The sequence below is a fragment of the Rhea pennata genome, chromosome 17 (genome assembly GCF_028389875.1).
Source record: "Rhea pennata isolate bPtePen1 chromosome 17, bPtePen1.pri, whole genome shotgun sequence".
In the NCBI taxonomy this organism is placed as follows: domain Eukaryota; kingdom Metazoa; phylum Chordata; class Aves; order Rheiformes; family Rheidae; genus Rhea; species Rhea pennata.
This window is the reverse complement of record NC_084679.1, coordinates 1,611,454-1,628,566: the sequence shown is the minus strand read 5'-3', so window position 1 is coordinate 1,628,566 and position 17,113 is coordinate 1,611,454. Positions and strand designations below refer to the sequence as shown.

Here is a 17,113-nt window from a genome sequence, read left to right as displayed (position 1 = left end):
CTCCAAAGACAAGTTCTTTTACTCTGAAGTTTGGAAATACAGAAATATACAGAAAGTTGTAGTCTGTTGTTAAAAAAGCTGATGTGCTGTCTTTGTTTCTGTGTAGAACTCTGATGTTGCAAAATGTAATCTTGCTGTTGACAGTTCTTAGTATTGTTAAATGGGAACTTTATGTAGTTTTAAGGGTATTTCTTGAAAGTGCTGGTGGCTGTACCCTTTTTTTTTTTTTTTTTTTTTTTTCTCCAGATTAGGTATGAGATAAGAATATGTGGTAAGAAAGCTAATAGTTTGATACAAAATTCTAATAGGTTAATTTCATTTTAAAGACTACTAACTTGTTTTAATTTTCAGTTAATGCAAATGCTGTTTTCATAATCTATCAGTAAAGCAGGATTAAAAATGTTCTAGTGCTCTGCCTAGGAAAATACAGACTCTCCATACACTATTCTTTTCTTGTATTAGAAGTAAAAATCAAGTTATAAGATACTCTTATAACAGACCAGAGTTATACATCTGCTGCTTAGCTTGCTTTTGTCTTGATGAATTTTTGTGTTTAGAGCACAAGGGTGCATTTAACTTGTGCATGTTGTGTTGCACAGAGTGGGTGGTGTATAGTTTATTTAAAAGATATGTATCAACCCTAACTGTTGAATTTCCTTGTTCCAGAGTAAGGAGATCAAGCTCTCACATGGCACAGATTTCACTGAAGCATATGCTGTTGGGAATCTTTGGAAACCCCGTCAGGTTTTAAAACTAACAAATAAAGCTGATCAGACAGAGACAAAAGGAAATTCCCTTGAGAAAAGTGCTGACTATCTCCAGCAAAGTGAAAGTTCTGTCTCATTCACAAGCAGCTTTGAAAAAAAATTAAAACCAACCGCGGTTATAGAAAAGACCTATGTTAAAACTGTCCGAGCCACCATGTTTGACCATAATGTTCAGAGACATAATGTTGCTGTTGGTCATTCTGGAATTGATTCTGCACTGAAGATGAATAATGAATTTGAAGGAAAACATGATGTGGCGACTTTGGGGCATAACAGAGGATCACAAGTGGGAGAAGCAGTGGAGGAAACTACTAGTATAAAGCAGTATCACAAACAATCCCATTCATCAAAACATATAGCAGATGTAGAAAAAAGTGGAAAACCACCTTGTTCAAATGAAGGCAAGCAAGTGACTCGGGCAATTCTATTAGAAAAATCTGCTCTTGAGAAAAGTGAAAAACACACTCCTAAAAATGCAGAAGACTCTCTAACTTACCAAAGAATAGAGCCAAGATATGAAATCTTTCAAACATTTGGTGAAAGAGCTCTTAGTGAAGCCATTGCAATAGCACCTGAAAAAAAGGCTGTGACACTCAGAACTAGAAAATCATCTGTGAAAGAGAAGAAAAATGATGGGGATGTTTTACACACTGATCAGCCAGCCACACTAAATAATAAAACTGACTACTTGAAAGAAGGTAGTAGTATTTCAGAAACTAAAGACACAAAAGCTTTTCCAAGAAGGTTTACTTTTAAAGAACCTAATGATTTTTTCCCCAGTGGATGTACTTTACCTGAACAGAGAAAAGACTCTGGTAAACCTGAAACTGATCTGATAGTAATAGCAGAGAAAATATATTATTCTACAGACAAAAGTAAATGCTTGGGACTAAATGAACAAAAAAATAAACTACATTCTGAAGTTAAAAATGAAGAGAGCGAAGTCTCTTCCATAGATGGAACAGAGAGGCCTAATGTGACAAAATACTCTTCTGAGAAAAGGAATGTAAGACCAGGCAGAACAGATGACCATGAATTCAGAACCAACTTTGGTCATGAAGCTGTTTTAACCAGTGTAAATAAGCATGGGGGCCAATCTTCATCAATGCTTTCAAGTGGACCAGTATGTAAATCTTCCAGTAGCCACCATCCTGTTGTGGAAGTACTAACCATTAGTAAAGAAGAATCTAGAGCCTTTGATTTAGGGAAATGTCTAGACTCAAAGGGCATAGAACAAAGCTTTAGCCTAAGTAGTATAGCGCATGAAAACAGAGATAAATTCAGAGTAACAGAACCAGAGGAAAAGGTCAGAAGAACCAAAAGTAGCATTGCAGACTTGAAAATTTCAGAAAGATGGAGAAGGAAAACGTTGCCTCAGGATTCTATCAAGATAGAAGAGGTTGGCTTGCTCACTCCTGAGAGTATCAAAAGGCTGAATAGAACAGAATCATTGCAATTGGAAGAAGGCTCAGTTAAAAAGAGAAGCAAAAAAAGCAAAGAAGGAATGGAAGGAAATGAGGCAAACCAAACTGTTGTTGGTATTCCTGACGATTACCTGAAAAATCAGAGTATTGCTTTTGAACCAAAGGCAACTTATTTTGCAGTTACTTATCAGGTTCCTGGTGACAAAAAAGAGAAAAGCTTTGGTACTCCTAGTGCAAGTGAAACTAGTAAAATTTTTCCCTCAAGTGAGGTAGTAACAACTAATTTGGACCCTGTTTTTTCCAAAAGGTCCAAACCTGTATTACAGCAACCAAATAAAAATACAACATCTACAAATTGTAGAGAAGACTCACGAGGTGTGTATATTAATAAGGATTGGGTCAAAGAGGAAGAAAAAAATGAAATTAACTTTTCCAAAAACATTGCATTCACTGATTTTCAGGTATCTGGGAAAGATAACCAGAAGTATCATGAAAGAAGTCTGGATTGCTCTAAAGAGAAAATTATAGATGTTGATGCTTTCCTCTTAAAACAGGACCTGGAAAATACACCTCAAACTGATCTCAAAAGTAGTGGAAGAAAAATCTCTTCTTACCTTGAATCCAGATCTCCCCTACGTTTTCCACAGTCACATAAAAAAAGTGAACTAGTAGGCCAGAAGAGTAATGAAAATAATTATGATTTAGCTGGAGGGAAGACTGAGCATGGTTATAGATCGCAAATTCTTGATATTGATGCACTTATGGCAGAATATAAAGAAGAATCTGTGATTCAGGACAAGCTCTCTGAAGACCACAGTTTATTTAATAGGGAGTTACCAAAGAACAAAAGAAATGTGTCAGATTGGACTTTTTCCTCCAATAGTTGGAAAGAGAGAAAGGGGTCATCAGATCACTGTTCTTTTAAAAACAAACAAGGTGACCAGGCAGAAGAGTACAACAGGCCAGAGAAATTAATCCTAAATGAAAAGAACAGTGAGAAACTGGAATCCTGTGGCCCTGAATTTGATAAGCAAAAGTCCAAAGACAGAAAGTTCAGCCCTCCTTACTGGGGAAATCCTAGCAGCTTGTTTTCAGATAAGTTAGTAAATTCACCTGTGGAGTTCACCAGAAAAAAAACATTCATCATTGATGAAGATCAGGAAGTGAGCTTAACTTCCAGCCAACGAAGCTTGACATTCGCAAATGATAAGATACATCCTACAAATGCAGTTGGTACAGACCAGAAGTTGGAAATTAATTTAGCTTCCAAGCTGTCCGTAAAGGCAGACATTGGCCAGTTACAGAAGAAGTTGATCACAAAAGAACAGTTTGTGGATGTGGCTCCAGAAGGTGACTGGAGCAAAGATGCAACAAGGAGCTTTATAACTAAGAACAAAGATGATGCAAGTAGGACATCACGTGACAGTGACTTTTCCAATGCGAAGAGTAAAACTGACTGGAAAAATTATACATCTGCTCTAGGAAATGCACCACCAGATTTAAGACGATCATATTCAGAAAAGAGTCGCCAAGGAAAAGACAATGTACCACTTACGAAAGAAGCAAGAGGAAGAAAGGATCTGTATCAATTCAGACAGAGCTTCCCACCAGAAAATATGGAAAATGGGTGGAAAAAAAAGATGTCATCTCAATCAGAATCTTTCTTCCGTGAAGATAAAAAGGTATTACAAATGGTATTTTAATCCTTCCTATAACTAAAATTGAAAGTAAAGAAAAGCTTTTATTACATTTCTGTCCTACTTTTCTGTGTTAGATTAGACTTTGCTGCCAGTAAGCACATGTGGAGAGGCATATCTGTTAGGTATAGAGGACATCTTTTTTTTTTTTTTTTCCTGTCTTTCTTTTTAATAGATTTTATTTCCTTTTGGACTGCATTTGCTTGAAGAATCTCTGTTGTAATAGATGACTAGATACCTACATATTGTATTGTTAGTGTTATGAATGTGATATGGTAAATTCTTAATTTTTCAGCTTTATAATTGTTTGAAAAGAGTTAGTTTGTGTTTATTTTGCAAGTAGTAAATAAGTGATCTTTTAGGTATTTTTTATTTTTTTTCCCTGAAGCAAACAGTGTTTTCAGTAGGTGAATGGTCCTCATTTGTACCTGCAATTTTATTGCTGACAGTGATGTCAGTGAAATGCAGGTAGTTCTCCTGACACCATGACACAGCAATGCATATGACACAATCATTTGGATATTGATGGGTGTGATGCTTTTCTGTTCTGCAGTTTCAACTTCCTCTCTTTTCATTGAAAAGGGCATATTTATATATGTATGTATATGTGTATATAATATATATGTAACTTTTTTTTAAACAGGCTTCTGGAAAAGTGTGGACCAAGCAGAGTTCTGAAAAATCAGATGGAACAGACTTTACATTGGTTTCTATTCAGAGAAGAAGCTATAGTTTCTATAAAGACAGAAGGGCAGATAACTGGACGGTATGTTACTTTGAAGGAAGTTCTCGGGTAGGGGGGAGATAAAGGAGATGCAATTTGGCTTATTCCATTCAAGGTAGCTATGACGGAAAGTATGTGATTTTCTAGCAGAAGGAGCAGGTGGACTTCCTGTGAAGTCTAACTGGCCAAGAACACTTGTTCCCTGCGATTGTACCACACTGGTTTGTGCCAAATCTTCCAATGTATATGAACAAGCTGCATGATTAATTCCCTTTCTTCTTAAACAGTTTTCATCTTGAACTCTTAACACGTGAGATCAAGTCATTATGTTTTTTGTTTGTTTTTCAGCTTAAATAATGAAAATCATTTAAAACAGTTTTTCTGGAAAATTGTGTAGCCAGATAAAACCATGTCATAGTCAGAAAAATGATGGGTCTAGTTTTTTTTCTGCAGACAACGCACAAGCTGCTAGTTACCTGAAAGATCATGCCAGACATGGTAGTCTGGCTTGTTTCTGTAATATGTTTACTTTGAGGGTAAATTACCACTGAAAGTTGGTGGATGATATTCTCCTAAACTGCAAAAGGACTTCCTGGCTTAGCCCACAGATATTTTATATTAGGAAATAATTAACATCCTACATCCTGACATTGATTTGAAATAGAAAGCAAAGTTCTGTGACTTCCAAAAGTTACACTGTGACTGAGACAGCAATATTTTCTGGGGAAAATACATAATTTTTAAACTGTATCGACATCATAGAATCCACTCATTTTAAGAGAAACACTGCTGCTGCCAGTGAGATCCTTCCTTACTGGAAGGAGTTCTGAGCCACTGCACAAGCTGTGCCTTTCTTAACATTTTTGTGCCTAGGAACTGTTTTTGATGTACTCAGATAATACTGTAGTCATTTCAGAGTGCACTTGGCTTTTCTTTCATAATTCTAAGTATGCATATTTGTAGTTTTTGTAAGTCTGCATTTCCCACGTTTTTTCAAAGTTCCTCCATTTGTGTGAATAAGGGTGAACTGAAAGATGTTGCCGTGCTCAGGGTCTGGGATCAGACCTCCTTGGTCCTCTCGGGCCTCCAGCACCCTCATGTGGTCACTGAGCGCCTTGCTGCACCAAAGAGCCTGCTCTTCACTGCTTCTTAGTAGAAAGTAGTCAAAAAGACAATTCCTCCCCCAGTCAGTATCTTTCATTTTTTATCTTCTAGTGAAGAAGGAAAAAAATCAATTACTTTTGATAGTCTATAATAATTTTGTAAGCAAGTCTCCTAATTGGAGTTTTGGGATCAGTCATAATGTTTAAAATTTATTAAAGCTCCACAGAAGGTCTCCAAGGGCTGATATTCTTACCTGTATTCTTCCAAGTTCTTAGAATGGACTTCAGATTGAATGTTCATCTGCATGGGAGCCTGCATTATTAAGGATTGATAGTTATTATTCAATCCTTAAAAAATAAATAAAATCAAGTATATATAGGATCCAAGATACCTGTTGTCAAGATAGAAGATAAGGGGCAAAATGTGCTGTGAGCACTAGAAATAGTGTTGGCACAATAGAATTACTTATATAGTGCACTCAGATAAATGACTGTTGTTTTTCCAGCTTGGTACTTAAATATGATGTTACTTGGAAAAAACCTTTCATTTTATTGTATAGCTTGAAATAGGGGAGGAAGACTGTAGTGTTTTGTGGGTGTGCTTTTTTTAATTTATCTTTTTCTTTTGGTAGGGCTTAAGTGTCCAGCTTCCACTGAAATGCAGGAGGATCAGAGTGCTTTATTCCTTTGTATTGATTTGAACAGCCTAATTGTGGTGTATTTTTGTTCTCTAGTGCTATGGTAGCAAAAACAGTAGCCTGTCCTTTGCACACATAAACTGTGAATAAGCAGGTGTACATTCATTCCTGAGGCTGATAACTCACTTTACTTCTGTGTTTTAAAAAACATGAAAAAAACTCACATGAATTATTTTACGATCAGTCTCTTAACTTCTATATGTGAAGACTAAAAGATTTTCTGGAAGATGTTCTTTCATGAAACAGAAATTACTGGGCTTATTGGGAATAATCAGGCTCTGTAATACACAGGCTGTCACATAGGTAAAAAAAAACATTTCTTCTGGCACTAAGGTTAATACTATCTTTGTGCTCACTTGAAGCAAATGCAGACTTTTACCATGTAGTAACTTTTTCTTATCAGTGTGTTTCGATGCCTCCCTCTGGTGGAGAAGATGAGTTGTGATTGTGGGTGAATTGGGTGAAGGTCAAGACCTACCTACAGGAGAATCAAATCACTTTTTTTCCCCCTTGAATTTGAATGGAATTGATATTCTAATTAAAACATCTTTCAGTTTAGGAATAGAAGGAAACTAAACAGCCACTGTTTGAACAGTTTCTAGTCTACTTGTTTAGTTGTGAAGCAATCTGCTTTTTCTTGTAGTGTAGTGACTAAAATATGCTACAGTACGTGTCACTCGTTACTACTTTCTTCTCAAGATGGCTTTATCTTTCTGAGCAGACTGTTGTGCTCGAAGTGACAGATGAGCTCCTTACTGTTGTTGTGGAGTGAGAGGTGATGTTCCTAACGGAAGGAAAAGCTGGTTTGTACTTACAGCAGCATCTTCAAGATTTTATTCCCTCCAAAGACTGTGGTAAATTAATGGAGGGTGAACGTATCTTACTGTCCATGGTTTATATGCCATAGTTTGAGGAAGAAGTGGACTACAAGCTCTCTGTGTACTTTGAGAAGTTACATGTTCTACAGCCTGAAATGTTTTTCTCCTCCATGAATACAGGAAATCTGTTAGATGGGAACAGTTAAAGTTTGCTCCATAGTAAACCCTTATGAGATTTGTGTTTTAATATGATGGTCTTTGAGACTGCAGAGATGTGATGTTTTAAAAATCTTCACACTGAGATTTGAAGACTGAAGATTTATTTGAGATTATGTTGCTCTAAGCTCAGTACCATAACAGGTCTTGTATGTATGGATACAAGACCTCTTACTGTATGGATAGATGGACGCTTTAGAGTTTTCTTCAGCTACCTTTTATTGATATGTTCAGCAGCTGCCTCCTCCCATAGCAATGAGTCAGACAGTCACGATACTTGAAGTGAGGACCTGAAACGTGCTCCTGCTGTCTAGAGTGGGTGAGTGACAGGGATATAGATCGCAGCGAAGCAAAGTCTTCTGATTTAGAATTTCTATCCAGAATATTTTCTTCGTAATTCATAGCGGTTAGAATAAACTTACATCCAAAACAAGTTTATGGTTGTATTAACATGTGACTTTGTTACAAATTTTACTGCTAACTCAAGCTTAGTACTTGAACTTCTTTGGATTCCAGCGTAAGACTTTTCCCCTCTTCCTTCTTTAATATACCCTAATTCTTTTAAAGAAGGAAACAGCTTATGATTTAAAGACAGTCACCTAATAGAGATTTAAGGAAAAGAATGTAACTTATGGGAATAAGTAATTTGCTGTTTGAATCTCCAATACTAACAGTATCAACAAGAAAGAAAGAAAAAAAAAACTCTGTCCCTGTAAAAATACTTATTCCTTCATGAAATCAAATACTCCTGTTCATACCTTGTGCTTTGGCCCTGCCTACATCACAGTATAGGTCTAAAAATAAAGTTGGTCTCTTCCCATTTGGTCTTGACAACTGGGACTTCAGCTCACAGAGCTGGCTGCAAATCCATCAATCTCTTCTAGCAGCCACTTTCACAGACGGCTTGTCTGTATGGTTTATTGTCAAGTCTTAGACTACCATAAGGTTCTTTTGCTTTAGGCTTTGTGTGTAATTTCAGGATTTCAGGGACTTTGAGTCTCCAACTGTTGTGACTATCTGTAAAATAAAAATGCTTTCTGTTTTTGTAGACTGTTGTAAGACCTAGGGCACATTAAACACTTAAAACTTCTTTAAAAGGTAGTATAACTGCAAAGTGTTATGGTAAGCCACTAGAATTTCACAACACTTTTTTCAAATATTGTGTTTCATAACTTGTAATGGTTCCATTACAGCTGCCATAGGATGTAATTCTGTGACATTAGGTCACAAACCTCAATTCCTGATTAGTCATCAAGACTGGTATGAGTATCATGAATTAGAAAATGATGAATTTGTGCTGTGGCACATCCCCAAAATAGAAGCTGTTGCTCTGGCCCTATAGAGCTTTAGTGTCTTGCTCCTTCATCTGGAGGAGCAGCTCTAAAGGAGCTGCAGCTTGTAGCCAAATTGCTGGTTCATACTGGAATTTCTGTAAGTAAGAATTATTTTGAAGTCTCTGGTTATGTATTTTTTTGATGCCCATTTGAGTTTTCTTCTTTACTGAAGAAAACTGCTATCTGTAATGCAGTGATATAAAGATAGACTTATCTGAGACTGTAATGTGTGGGTGGGAAGGTATTAAGAAAATCATGAGCTCACTCTTCAAAGTGTTTTGGAAATGTACTGTAAGGGAGAGAAGATAAACATTTTGTAATATGTGCAGATGAGTTGGTACTTCAGTTTGTCACAAATAATAACTAAAGTCAGCTTAGGATATGTCTCTCCTGCCCATTGAAAAGCAAGTGTTCTCATCTTCTAGTTATATAAAGCCTTTAATATTGATAGTTCTGTAAGCCTAAAAATTGAAGCCGCCTTAAAAAAATCAAAAGACTGTATCAGCTTTACAAGATCTTACAGGTGATGATGAGGAAACTAGGAGTATTTTACTTACATATCTGGCACCAAAGTGCCAAGTGAAGGAGACTAGAGAGTTGTGGGGAGCTGGTCAAAGTCCCATAGATGTTGCCCTGCCCTGGGAAATGGGGGAGTGTGGAGAATGCTGGCAGAAGACACAAAAAGCGGCTGGGGAGCCTCCCGGGATGGCTGCTGTCAGATATCCTCTCCTTTAAGGAAGAAGAAGGAAAAAAAAATAAAAGAACCCAAAAATGCATAGGTCAAAAAAGTGAAAACAGCTAGAAATTTCATTATTCCAATTTTTGCTCTTCATGAAATGTCACCATTATGTGGTCATTTAGCTCTGCTTTCTATTTTTAAAACCTGCCATGAAGAGAATGACTGAGTGCTGATTAACTTAGTCTGTCTGGATTTTTTTTCCTTTTTTGGTAGTATTCATTTGCTGGAAGCTTTCCAGTAGTGTGTAAAAAGACACTTTGTCGTGCCTATTACTTTCTTGTTCACAAAAGACATTTTTATTATAAAAGCAGGAGCTTTTCTTTCTTTTTTTTTTTCTTGTTACAGAAAAAATAAGGTCAGCTAGCAATCCAGACAACCGTGGTGGCGTTAATAGTGTTTCATAACCCCAGCCTCCAAAACAGAGTGCTTTTAGAAGCTTCTTTCCCCTTCCGAATGAAGGGCTTTTTAGTATGAAACCCAAAGTGCTATTATTAGTTCCAGACTAACACGTTACGGATTAACTATATTGGAAAACTGAGCAGTTAGATGCTAAATAACAAGTGGTTGAGTCACATGGTTTCAGTAGCTCAGCTACTGCTTAGAAGTGGCCACAGCATCCGTTAAAGGCACAGAGCTCAGTGTCGAAAGGGAGATGCAGATACACAGGCACCGTACATTATTCATGTTGCCTTTAATTGCTCTGGTCGGCTTTTAACTCCTGCTGGAGGAGGGGAAGAGTGGGGAGACCGAACCTGACAAAGATGGTCTTGCATTAGCTTTGTACTTTGGAAGAATGGAGTATTATTACTGTCCACGTTTATTAAAATTTCTGCAATACTTGTGGGTAAGTGTATTCTTTAATGTGATTGCACTTACCGAGTCGGACACTTTTAACTGTTCTCAAAAATCCTGAGATTATTCATATGTAGTAATGGCTTTCCTTGCAGTTTCTTTTTGATCTTTTTGAAGAGTAATGTTAAAGTTTTGGGATTTACTTTGGGAAATGAAGGATGTTTCATCTTTAATACTCACTTAGAAAGCAGGGACTGCAGAATATTTAAATGTGTCTAACTAACTCTTAATAGCTGGATTTTCTTCCTTGTTTATACCTAACCTTATAAGCTGTATTTTGCTTACTAGATGTTAGAAATATTCCTCCTCATCTGCTTAAAAGCTCTCCGCGGACTATGAAGATTGCTATTTTTTTGAAAATATTCCTACTCCTGCTGCCAACTAGAGCTACTTACTATTTATTTAAGTAGCCAGTAATGATGGTTTTCAAACTGTGTATTTCACTATTCCTTACTTTTTTTCCAACTTCACTGTTTTAATAGGTTTTCCCCAGTCTAACTGCACTTCCTTCTTAATCCTTAGGCCGCTCTTCAGTGAAAAAAAATCTTTAATACCCTTTTTAATATGACTTTTACTATGATAGTCTGCCAACTTTCAAGGGTTGCTTTGCACAGTGATTTGTTTTTGTGAAATATTTTCACATTGATAGAAATAAGTTTAATGTTTTTTAAATTTTTATGAATTGTTATTATGTAACTTCGAACTTAATTACAAAATGTTTTTCTTCTATATTAATCAAATATCAGTATTTTCACTCATGTTGTTTGTGGTGTTGTCTCTACTAATCTAGTCAACTTTTTCAGCTGTAAATTCTGATTACCATAATTAATACACTGGTATCTTAAACCTTTTTAGTATTAGTTGTCTGCGAGTTCATTCTGAAACTGTTGCAGAGTTGGCTTCCATTATTTAGAGAGTAATTTAAAAACCCTTGCCTTGTATATGCTCTGATAAGAAGCATGATGGGATTAGCCACTGTAAATTCTGTACAGCTGAGAGAAAATAGTCCTGGAAGAACTGGGCATTTTCTTAAAAGCTTGTTTTCCATTGAAGCTATACTGTGTTTTAAAAAAAAAAAAAATAGATTTTTTTTAGATTTTTAGATTAGATTTTTTTTAGGTTAGATTTTTTTTTCAGAGCTTTATTTGAATTGCAAATAAAAAATAAACTTGGCATAGGATATGAGATTTTTAGTACTATGAGTGGCTGGGGGTTCTTTGTGGTTTGCCAGTGTGGAGATCTAAAAGAGATCTCTGAATGCTTTTGCTTTCATGTATATCTGTGATTTTTTTTTTTTTTATAAGGCAGAGAAAACCAAACTTTTTGATCAGTCTAGAAGGTCATGGGAAAGATATCTTATGTTGTGCAGTTTTAGTCTGTAACAGATCAAGTGTGCTATATTTTCTCTGTGTATATGCTCTTTTAGAGGCCTTGAAGTATTTCTTAAGCATTCTTATGGTGTACTATCTTATGTTACATTGCAAGAAAATGTTAGATGGACGGTTGTGATATTTATAACTTTTTTTTTTTTAAGAGGAAAATTTATAATCTTCCTGTGAGATACTGCACAGCATTGGTTTTTGTCACTTTTTTTTTTTTTAATGTTTACGTCCTAGCTGAAGGCTAGAAAGGAGATATTTATCAGTTCTCTCTATTTATATTCTGGAGTAACCAGAGATGTCCAAGTTAGTTGTCAAGTTACTTAATCTGCCTTAGGGAACTAAGATAGATACCTTATTTATAAGATAGACATGTTTGAAGATGCTGTAACTCTTGGTGGAAAAAAAAATAATGAAAATCCATTTTTTTTATAGTAGTATTTTGAATTATTGATAGTGCTTCTCTTCTGCTGTGTACTTGATTTACTCCTACATAGCGGAGGATTTGTTGGACATCAGTAGACCTACTCATTGCCAACTATCAGCTAATTACTTGCTGCTTCCTCTTCTTATCTTTAAATAGGATTTTTATTATTGTGATGTGTAGGAAAACTGTCAAAAGTGCATTTTAATAGTATTTTTTGAGTACAGCGTAGTATTTGGACAGTTTGAGTGTATTTTAAAAGATCACTGACCACAAAGACGTGTCCTATAATTGTGTATTGAATGACAGCTCTAAGTTTTTTTCATATGTAATCTTTGTTTGCAAGCAAAATTATTTGTTCACTAGGTTGTACTAAATGCAGGTGCAGTTCTGTAATTCAAACTTGAGCTTGGTTTTCAGTGCAAGTTGTAATAAAGAGAACAGCAAGCTTATCAAACCTTGATCGTTTGCACTCTTAATGAGGCATGCTGCTGGAGTCTGAAATTCTGCAGCTCTTCGTTGTCTGGTATATGTTTACTTTGATGCATAACATGGAAACATGGTTTACTGAGAAACATGTTACTAAAAAAGACTGAGCATGGGATTTCTGGTATTAGCAGATGGACTAAAAAAGGAACTATGCAGACTGGTGGAAAAAAACAATGGAAAAGGAAAGTTAGGAGAGTTGGTGGAGCCTTGCAGATTGCCACATAAGGTGTTTATGAATGTTCACTATGGCTGTTTAAGAATCCAGAAGTTTCTGACTAATGTGAAAATAGTCTATTTCTGGTTAAATTAGTTGATGTTTCTTTGAGAGGGGGATGAGCAGGACTTTTAACATTCTAAGTTAAGTTTACTCTGAGAAAACAGGCTCCTGATACTATAAATGTGCTTATAGTTGTTGGGAGAAATTCCAATTTTTGCAACTCCAGCAATATGTTGATCCTTCTTTGATTCTGCAGGCTACTGTTAGTGCTCTTCTCCTGGCTTTTTCAGGGCTGACCCTTTACCATCGAACTGCTGTGAGTATTGATTCCTTTTTCTGTCTTTCCATTAACTAGGAACCTAAACTTATGGAGTTGCTTTCAGTCATACATTCGGTTAAAGACTGTGTTTGTTATTTAGACCCCTTTATTCAAAGCCTCAGGTAAGCATGAAGCGACACTGCAGACCGATCATCAAGCAGACTGTAGTCTTCTCCAGCTCAGCAGCTAGAATTTGGAGACTGAATCATAGCCCTCCATGCTCACACATTGTCACTTCCTTCTGTTTTCTGGCATATGTCTTCCTCCTAGCTGTGATCTTTTCATCATTTTTAATTGGTTAATTACTGCAGTTATGTATTCAAGAGCCAGTCAGTCAGTGACAATGTATTTGGTTTAACTGTGTATCTCTGAATGCTATTTTAAAGTGTTTTCCAGGGGACATAGAGTATTCATTATCCCTTTTATAGCTGGTAAGAGCTTTGCTACTGCTACTATGAGACATCTTTGGTCTGATTTAAATAAGAAGTCCCTCAAGTGCAGCTCAGTAGCCTGTGGTCAACCTGCTTGTATCAGTTGTACTGTCAAGCTGGCTGTCACATCAGGTATGCAACCGGGAAGCAAGGCTTCTTGTTCCTTCAGCCTTGGTGATGTCCTTTATCTAATAGCCAGCATTTGCGGTCTGGCTTGTGGACAAAGTTGCTATTGGAGCTTTCTGGCTCCGTTCCTGCTTTCAGTGATCTCAAAGTTGTGAGCAATTGTTGCTCTGCCCCAGGGTTTTTTGTGGGATGCTGCAGTTTTGGTGCTGTAATCTTAATGTACGTGAGGCTATTCTAGAAATAAACTGTACTGTTAAACAATTATCTGTGTTAAGGTTGGAGTGGGTAATATGTATCTATCGAGTAAGTGGAGGTAAGACTTGCAGTGGGGCTAGAGCTGGAAGGGGATAAAATTCGAGATCTGTACCAGAATAGATAGTGAAGGTAAATACTAGGAGCTCTAGCTGACTTTTGAACAGCTATGTTGTAGTTCTTGCAGGGGGAAGGAGGTTAGCATCAGAAATTGGACTGTGCTAGATGCATTTTTTTTAATACCTTGTTCAGAAACCAGATGTGACCTCAGTGGTCATGTCTGATGAGCCACCAGGTATATTTATTGATAATAGTCATATCCCATCTTATCCCAGAACACCAGTTCTGGCTGTTTTGATGCTCAGTGAAGAAACTAGCTGCAGGACTTCTGAGTGCTAGCTCTGCCTCCAGCTACACTTCTGTGCTACCTGAGAAAGTGCATCTGATCGATCAATAGTTATGAGGCTTGATGGAGAGCTGAGTAGTTGCCATTCAGTCCAGATAAGAGATATAATGTCAGTAGATGGGAGAAGATAGCTAGAAGAACAGGTAATAGCTACCAGAGCTGCCATCACCACCACCCTGTCACACATGCATGCACACACACACACTCTCTAGGAGCTGCTGTTGAAAGTTAGGTCTTCGTCTGATCTGCATAGACATACAGTGCATGTAGTGGGTGGATAAAGTATTCTTGATACCTTACAAAATACATACAGTTTCCATTCTTACAGACGCATTTATCCTACCTAGCAGTGCTGCTTGTGCCTCCATAACACCATGTGTTCTCTGAACAGGTTCCTCTCCTCAGAGCTTATTCTTTCACCATGCTTAGGCTGGGAATTGAACTGTGGAGTAGCAGGGGCTGTCTCCAATGTACTTACAGTACTTATCTACTGTGTTTTGATTTGTTAAGAAGACTTTTGATTAATGGGCTTGATGTTTATAATTTGTTTTTACAGTTACTTTCTCTAGAGAGGTGGAGTCCCTGTAATTAAATATCTTCCCAATACTAAAGTTGTAGAAATCTTTTTTTTATGTTAGAGTTCAGAAAGAACTTTGAATTAAAAAAAAATTTTTTTTGAGTTAATTTTTTAAAAAAATTATCCTAGCTGTATGGCCAAAATGTCGATTAGAAGACTGGTTAGAAATGTTGGGGTATTTTTTTTTTTTCCTGCTGAGCCTCTTTTGTTACCTTTTCTGTAACCTAAAGCAATTTTTTTGCTCTGGTGCTGAAGATCAGTAAAAATCCTATTAACATCAGAGAACAAAATTTCTGATCTTATTGCTCTGTGATGTACGTGTGTAATACTGTGACAGACATTTGAAATGGAACCAGGCCACAGATTCATTTCTAATTTTTGGCCTTTTGGTATAGAAGACCATTCTTTTGATGCTGGTGGTGAGTTTATTGAACATAGCTGGTACCATTCCTTATGAGTTCTTACTTCTCAGTCTGGTGCTTTTCTTTATACAAACAGTGAACAAATAGTAGATCCTGAAAACATTCAAAAGTAGGTGTCATGTTTTAAATGAGATGTTACACTGCAGCACTGTGACAGTTTAAAAAGACCTACCTAGTCTTTATTGACAGGCATTAAACAGTTCTAAAATCAAAAAGGAAATTGGGCTTTTTAAGTGAGAAGTAAGATCCAAAGTTTGTTTTGACAAGATCCCAGTTACTACCTTTTGCAAACTGTGTTGATACTCTTGGATGATTCTGGAGGAAGCGGCAGCTGGTTAATAAGCGTGCTGCCACTGCATGTCACTGCAACAGCATTTGGTGCGTGACAGAAAAACCCTGCACTCGTCGGTCTGAATACCGGGTGTGATAGTTACCCCTATTTTAAGGAAGTAAAGACGTTCTGACTTGCAGCCCTGTGTGGTTTTCCTTTGTGTGTTGTGCTGCCTGAGAATTTCCTGTGGACAGGGTTTGCTGCTATTCTGTTACAGGGTTTGCTTTTGATGACTGGGTAAGATGGAAGCATGCGTTTCTCCAAAGACTTTAAAACTCCTTGCACCAAGGTAGTGTCTGAGGTTTGGCCCCTCTACTAAATTCAACAAACAAATCCACCTTTCAAATATGTAAATGAAGCACTTCTATGGAGGGAAAAAAAGTAGTTCCAAAAGGCATTTACCTGATTCCAAAGTGCTGCAATGGGAGAGAGAGTCCAACTTCTGAGTCATTGTTAAAAATAAGTGAGTAAAATAAACCAGACTGAGCAGGCATGTTCCTTGCAGGGACACGAGGGAGTGCTGTTCAGCCGCGGAGCGCTGGTGCGGCGGCTGGGTGCCAGCCATAGTCTCCTGCACCTCGAACCTGCGAGTGCAGCCAGGCACAATCCAAGGCAGTTTGGTATAATTAGGAATGGTATTAAGTTTAATTTACCATAAAATCCTTTTATGAAACAATGCGTTTAAGGTTAACTTGGTACAACAAAGTTTGCATTCAGTAAGATGTAATCATTAGTACTTGTAATTTTTTTAATAATGTCACTCTAGCACCAGAGCAGCTGGGGTTGAGGAACTATTTGACCTCTGCCTCCCTCCTCTTTATTTTGTTGATGTTCTTGGCGTTTGAAATAGAGTGAGTACACTTCTGAAGGAAGCGTGAAGTGGATTGTTGAACCTCATTTATACCCACAAAACAGAGGTAACTCCACTGCCTCTCTACTAATATTTTGATCTAAAGTTGTTTTGACTTGGTTCCTGCTTTCCCATGCTGTTGTCCATGCTGTTAATGCTGGGAGACAGCCAAGTTCCCACTATTGTTTCTGTTCTTTCTGCAGTTGTGACTTGTTAATACAGCCAGTGTGTGTTTACTGTACTGAAAGGAAATGGCATTTTAGAGAGCAACTTGAGCATGGTGAAAATAGTCCTTTGTAGTAGACTTTCCTCAAGATATGACTTTGTACTGTAATGCAAAACTTGTCTTAAAAAAAAACAAAACAAAAAATACCCCACTTCAGATAAATTTTAAACCTGAGTGAAGCTTGGAAAAAACATACTATTTGGTTTAGTTACTCATTATTGAGGTTAATAAATACACACTATGTTATGGAGGCAGTATGCATTATTTGCTGACCACAGTACATAACATGTTT

The 17,113-nt window shown here is 37.0% G+C and overlaps 1 protein-coding gene across 4 annotated transcripts in view; it reads left to right on the top strand.

The window, feature by feature from the left end:
- Window positions 1–17,113, top strand: part of KIAA1671 (KIAA1671 ortholog) — a 92,153-nt gene that overhangs the window by 26,651 nt on the left and 48,389 nt on the right. Inside the window, exons 5-7 of one of the 4 annotated variants that reach the window (XM_062589687.1) lie at window positions 667–3,873; window positions 4,532–4,654; window positions 13,138–13,197. In XM_062589687.1, coding sequence (XP_062445671.1) covers window positions 667–3,873; window positions 4,532–4,654; window positions 13,138–13,197 — 3,390 coding nt within the window. Of the gene's footprint in view, window positions 1–666; window positions 3,874–4,531; window positions 4,655–10,157; window positions 10,365–13,137; window positions 13,198–17,113 lie in introns of those variants that run through there. The other 3 variants (XM_062589689.1, XM_062589691.1, XM_062589692.1) reach the window with 3 other exon arrangements.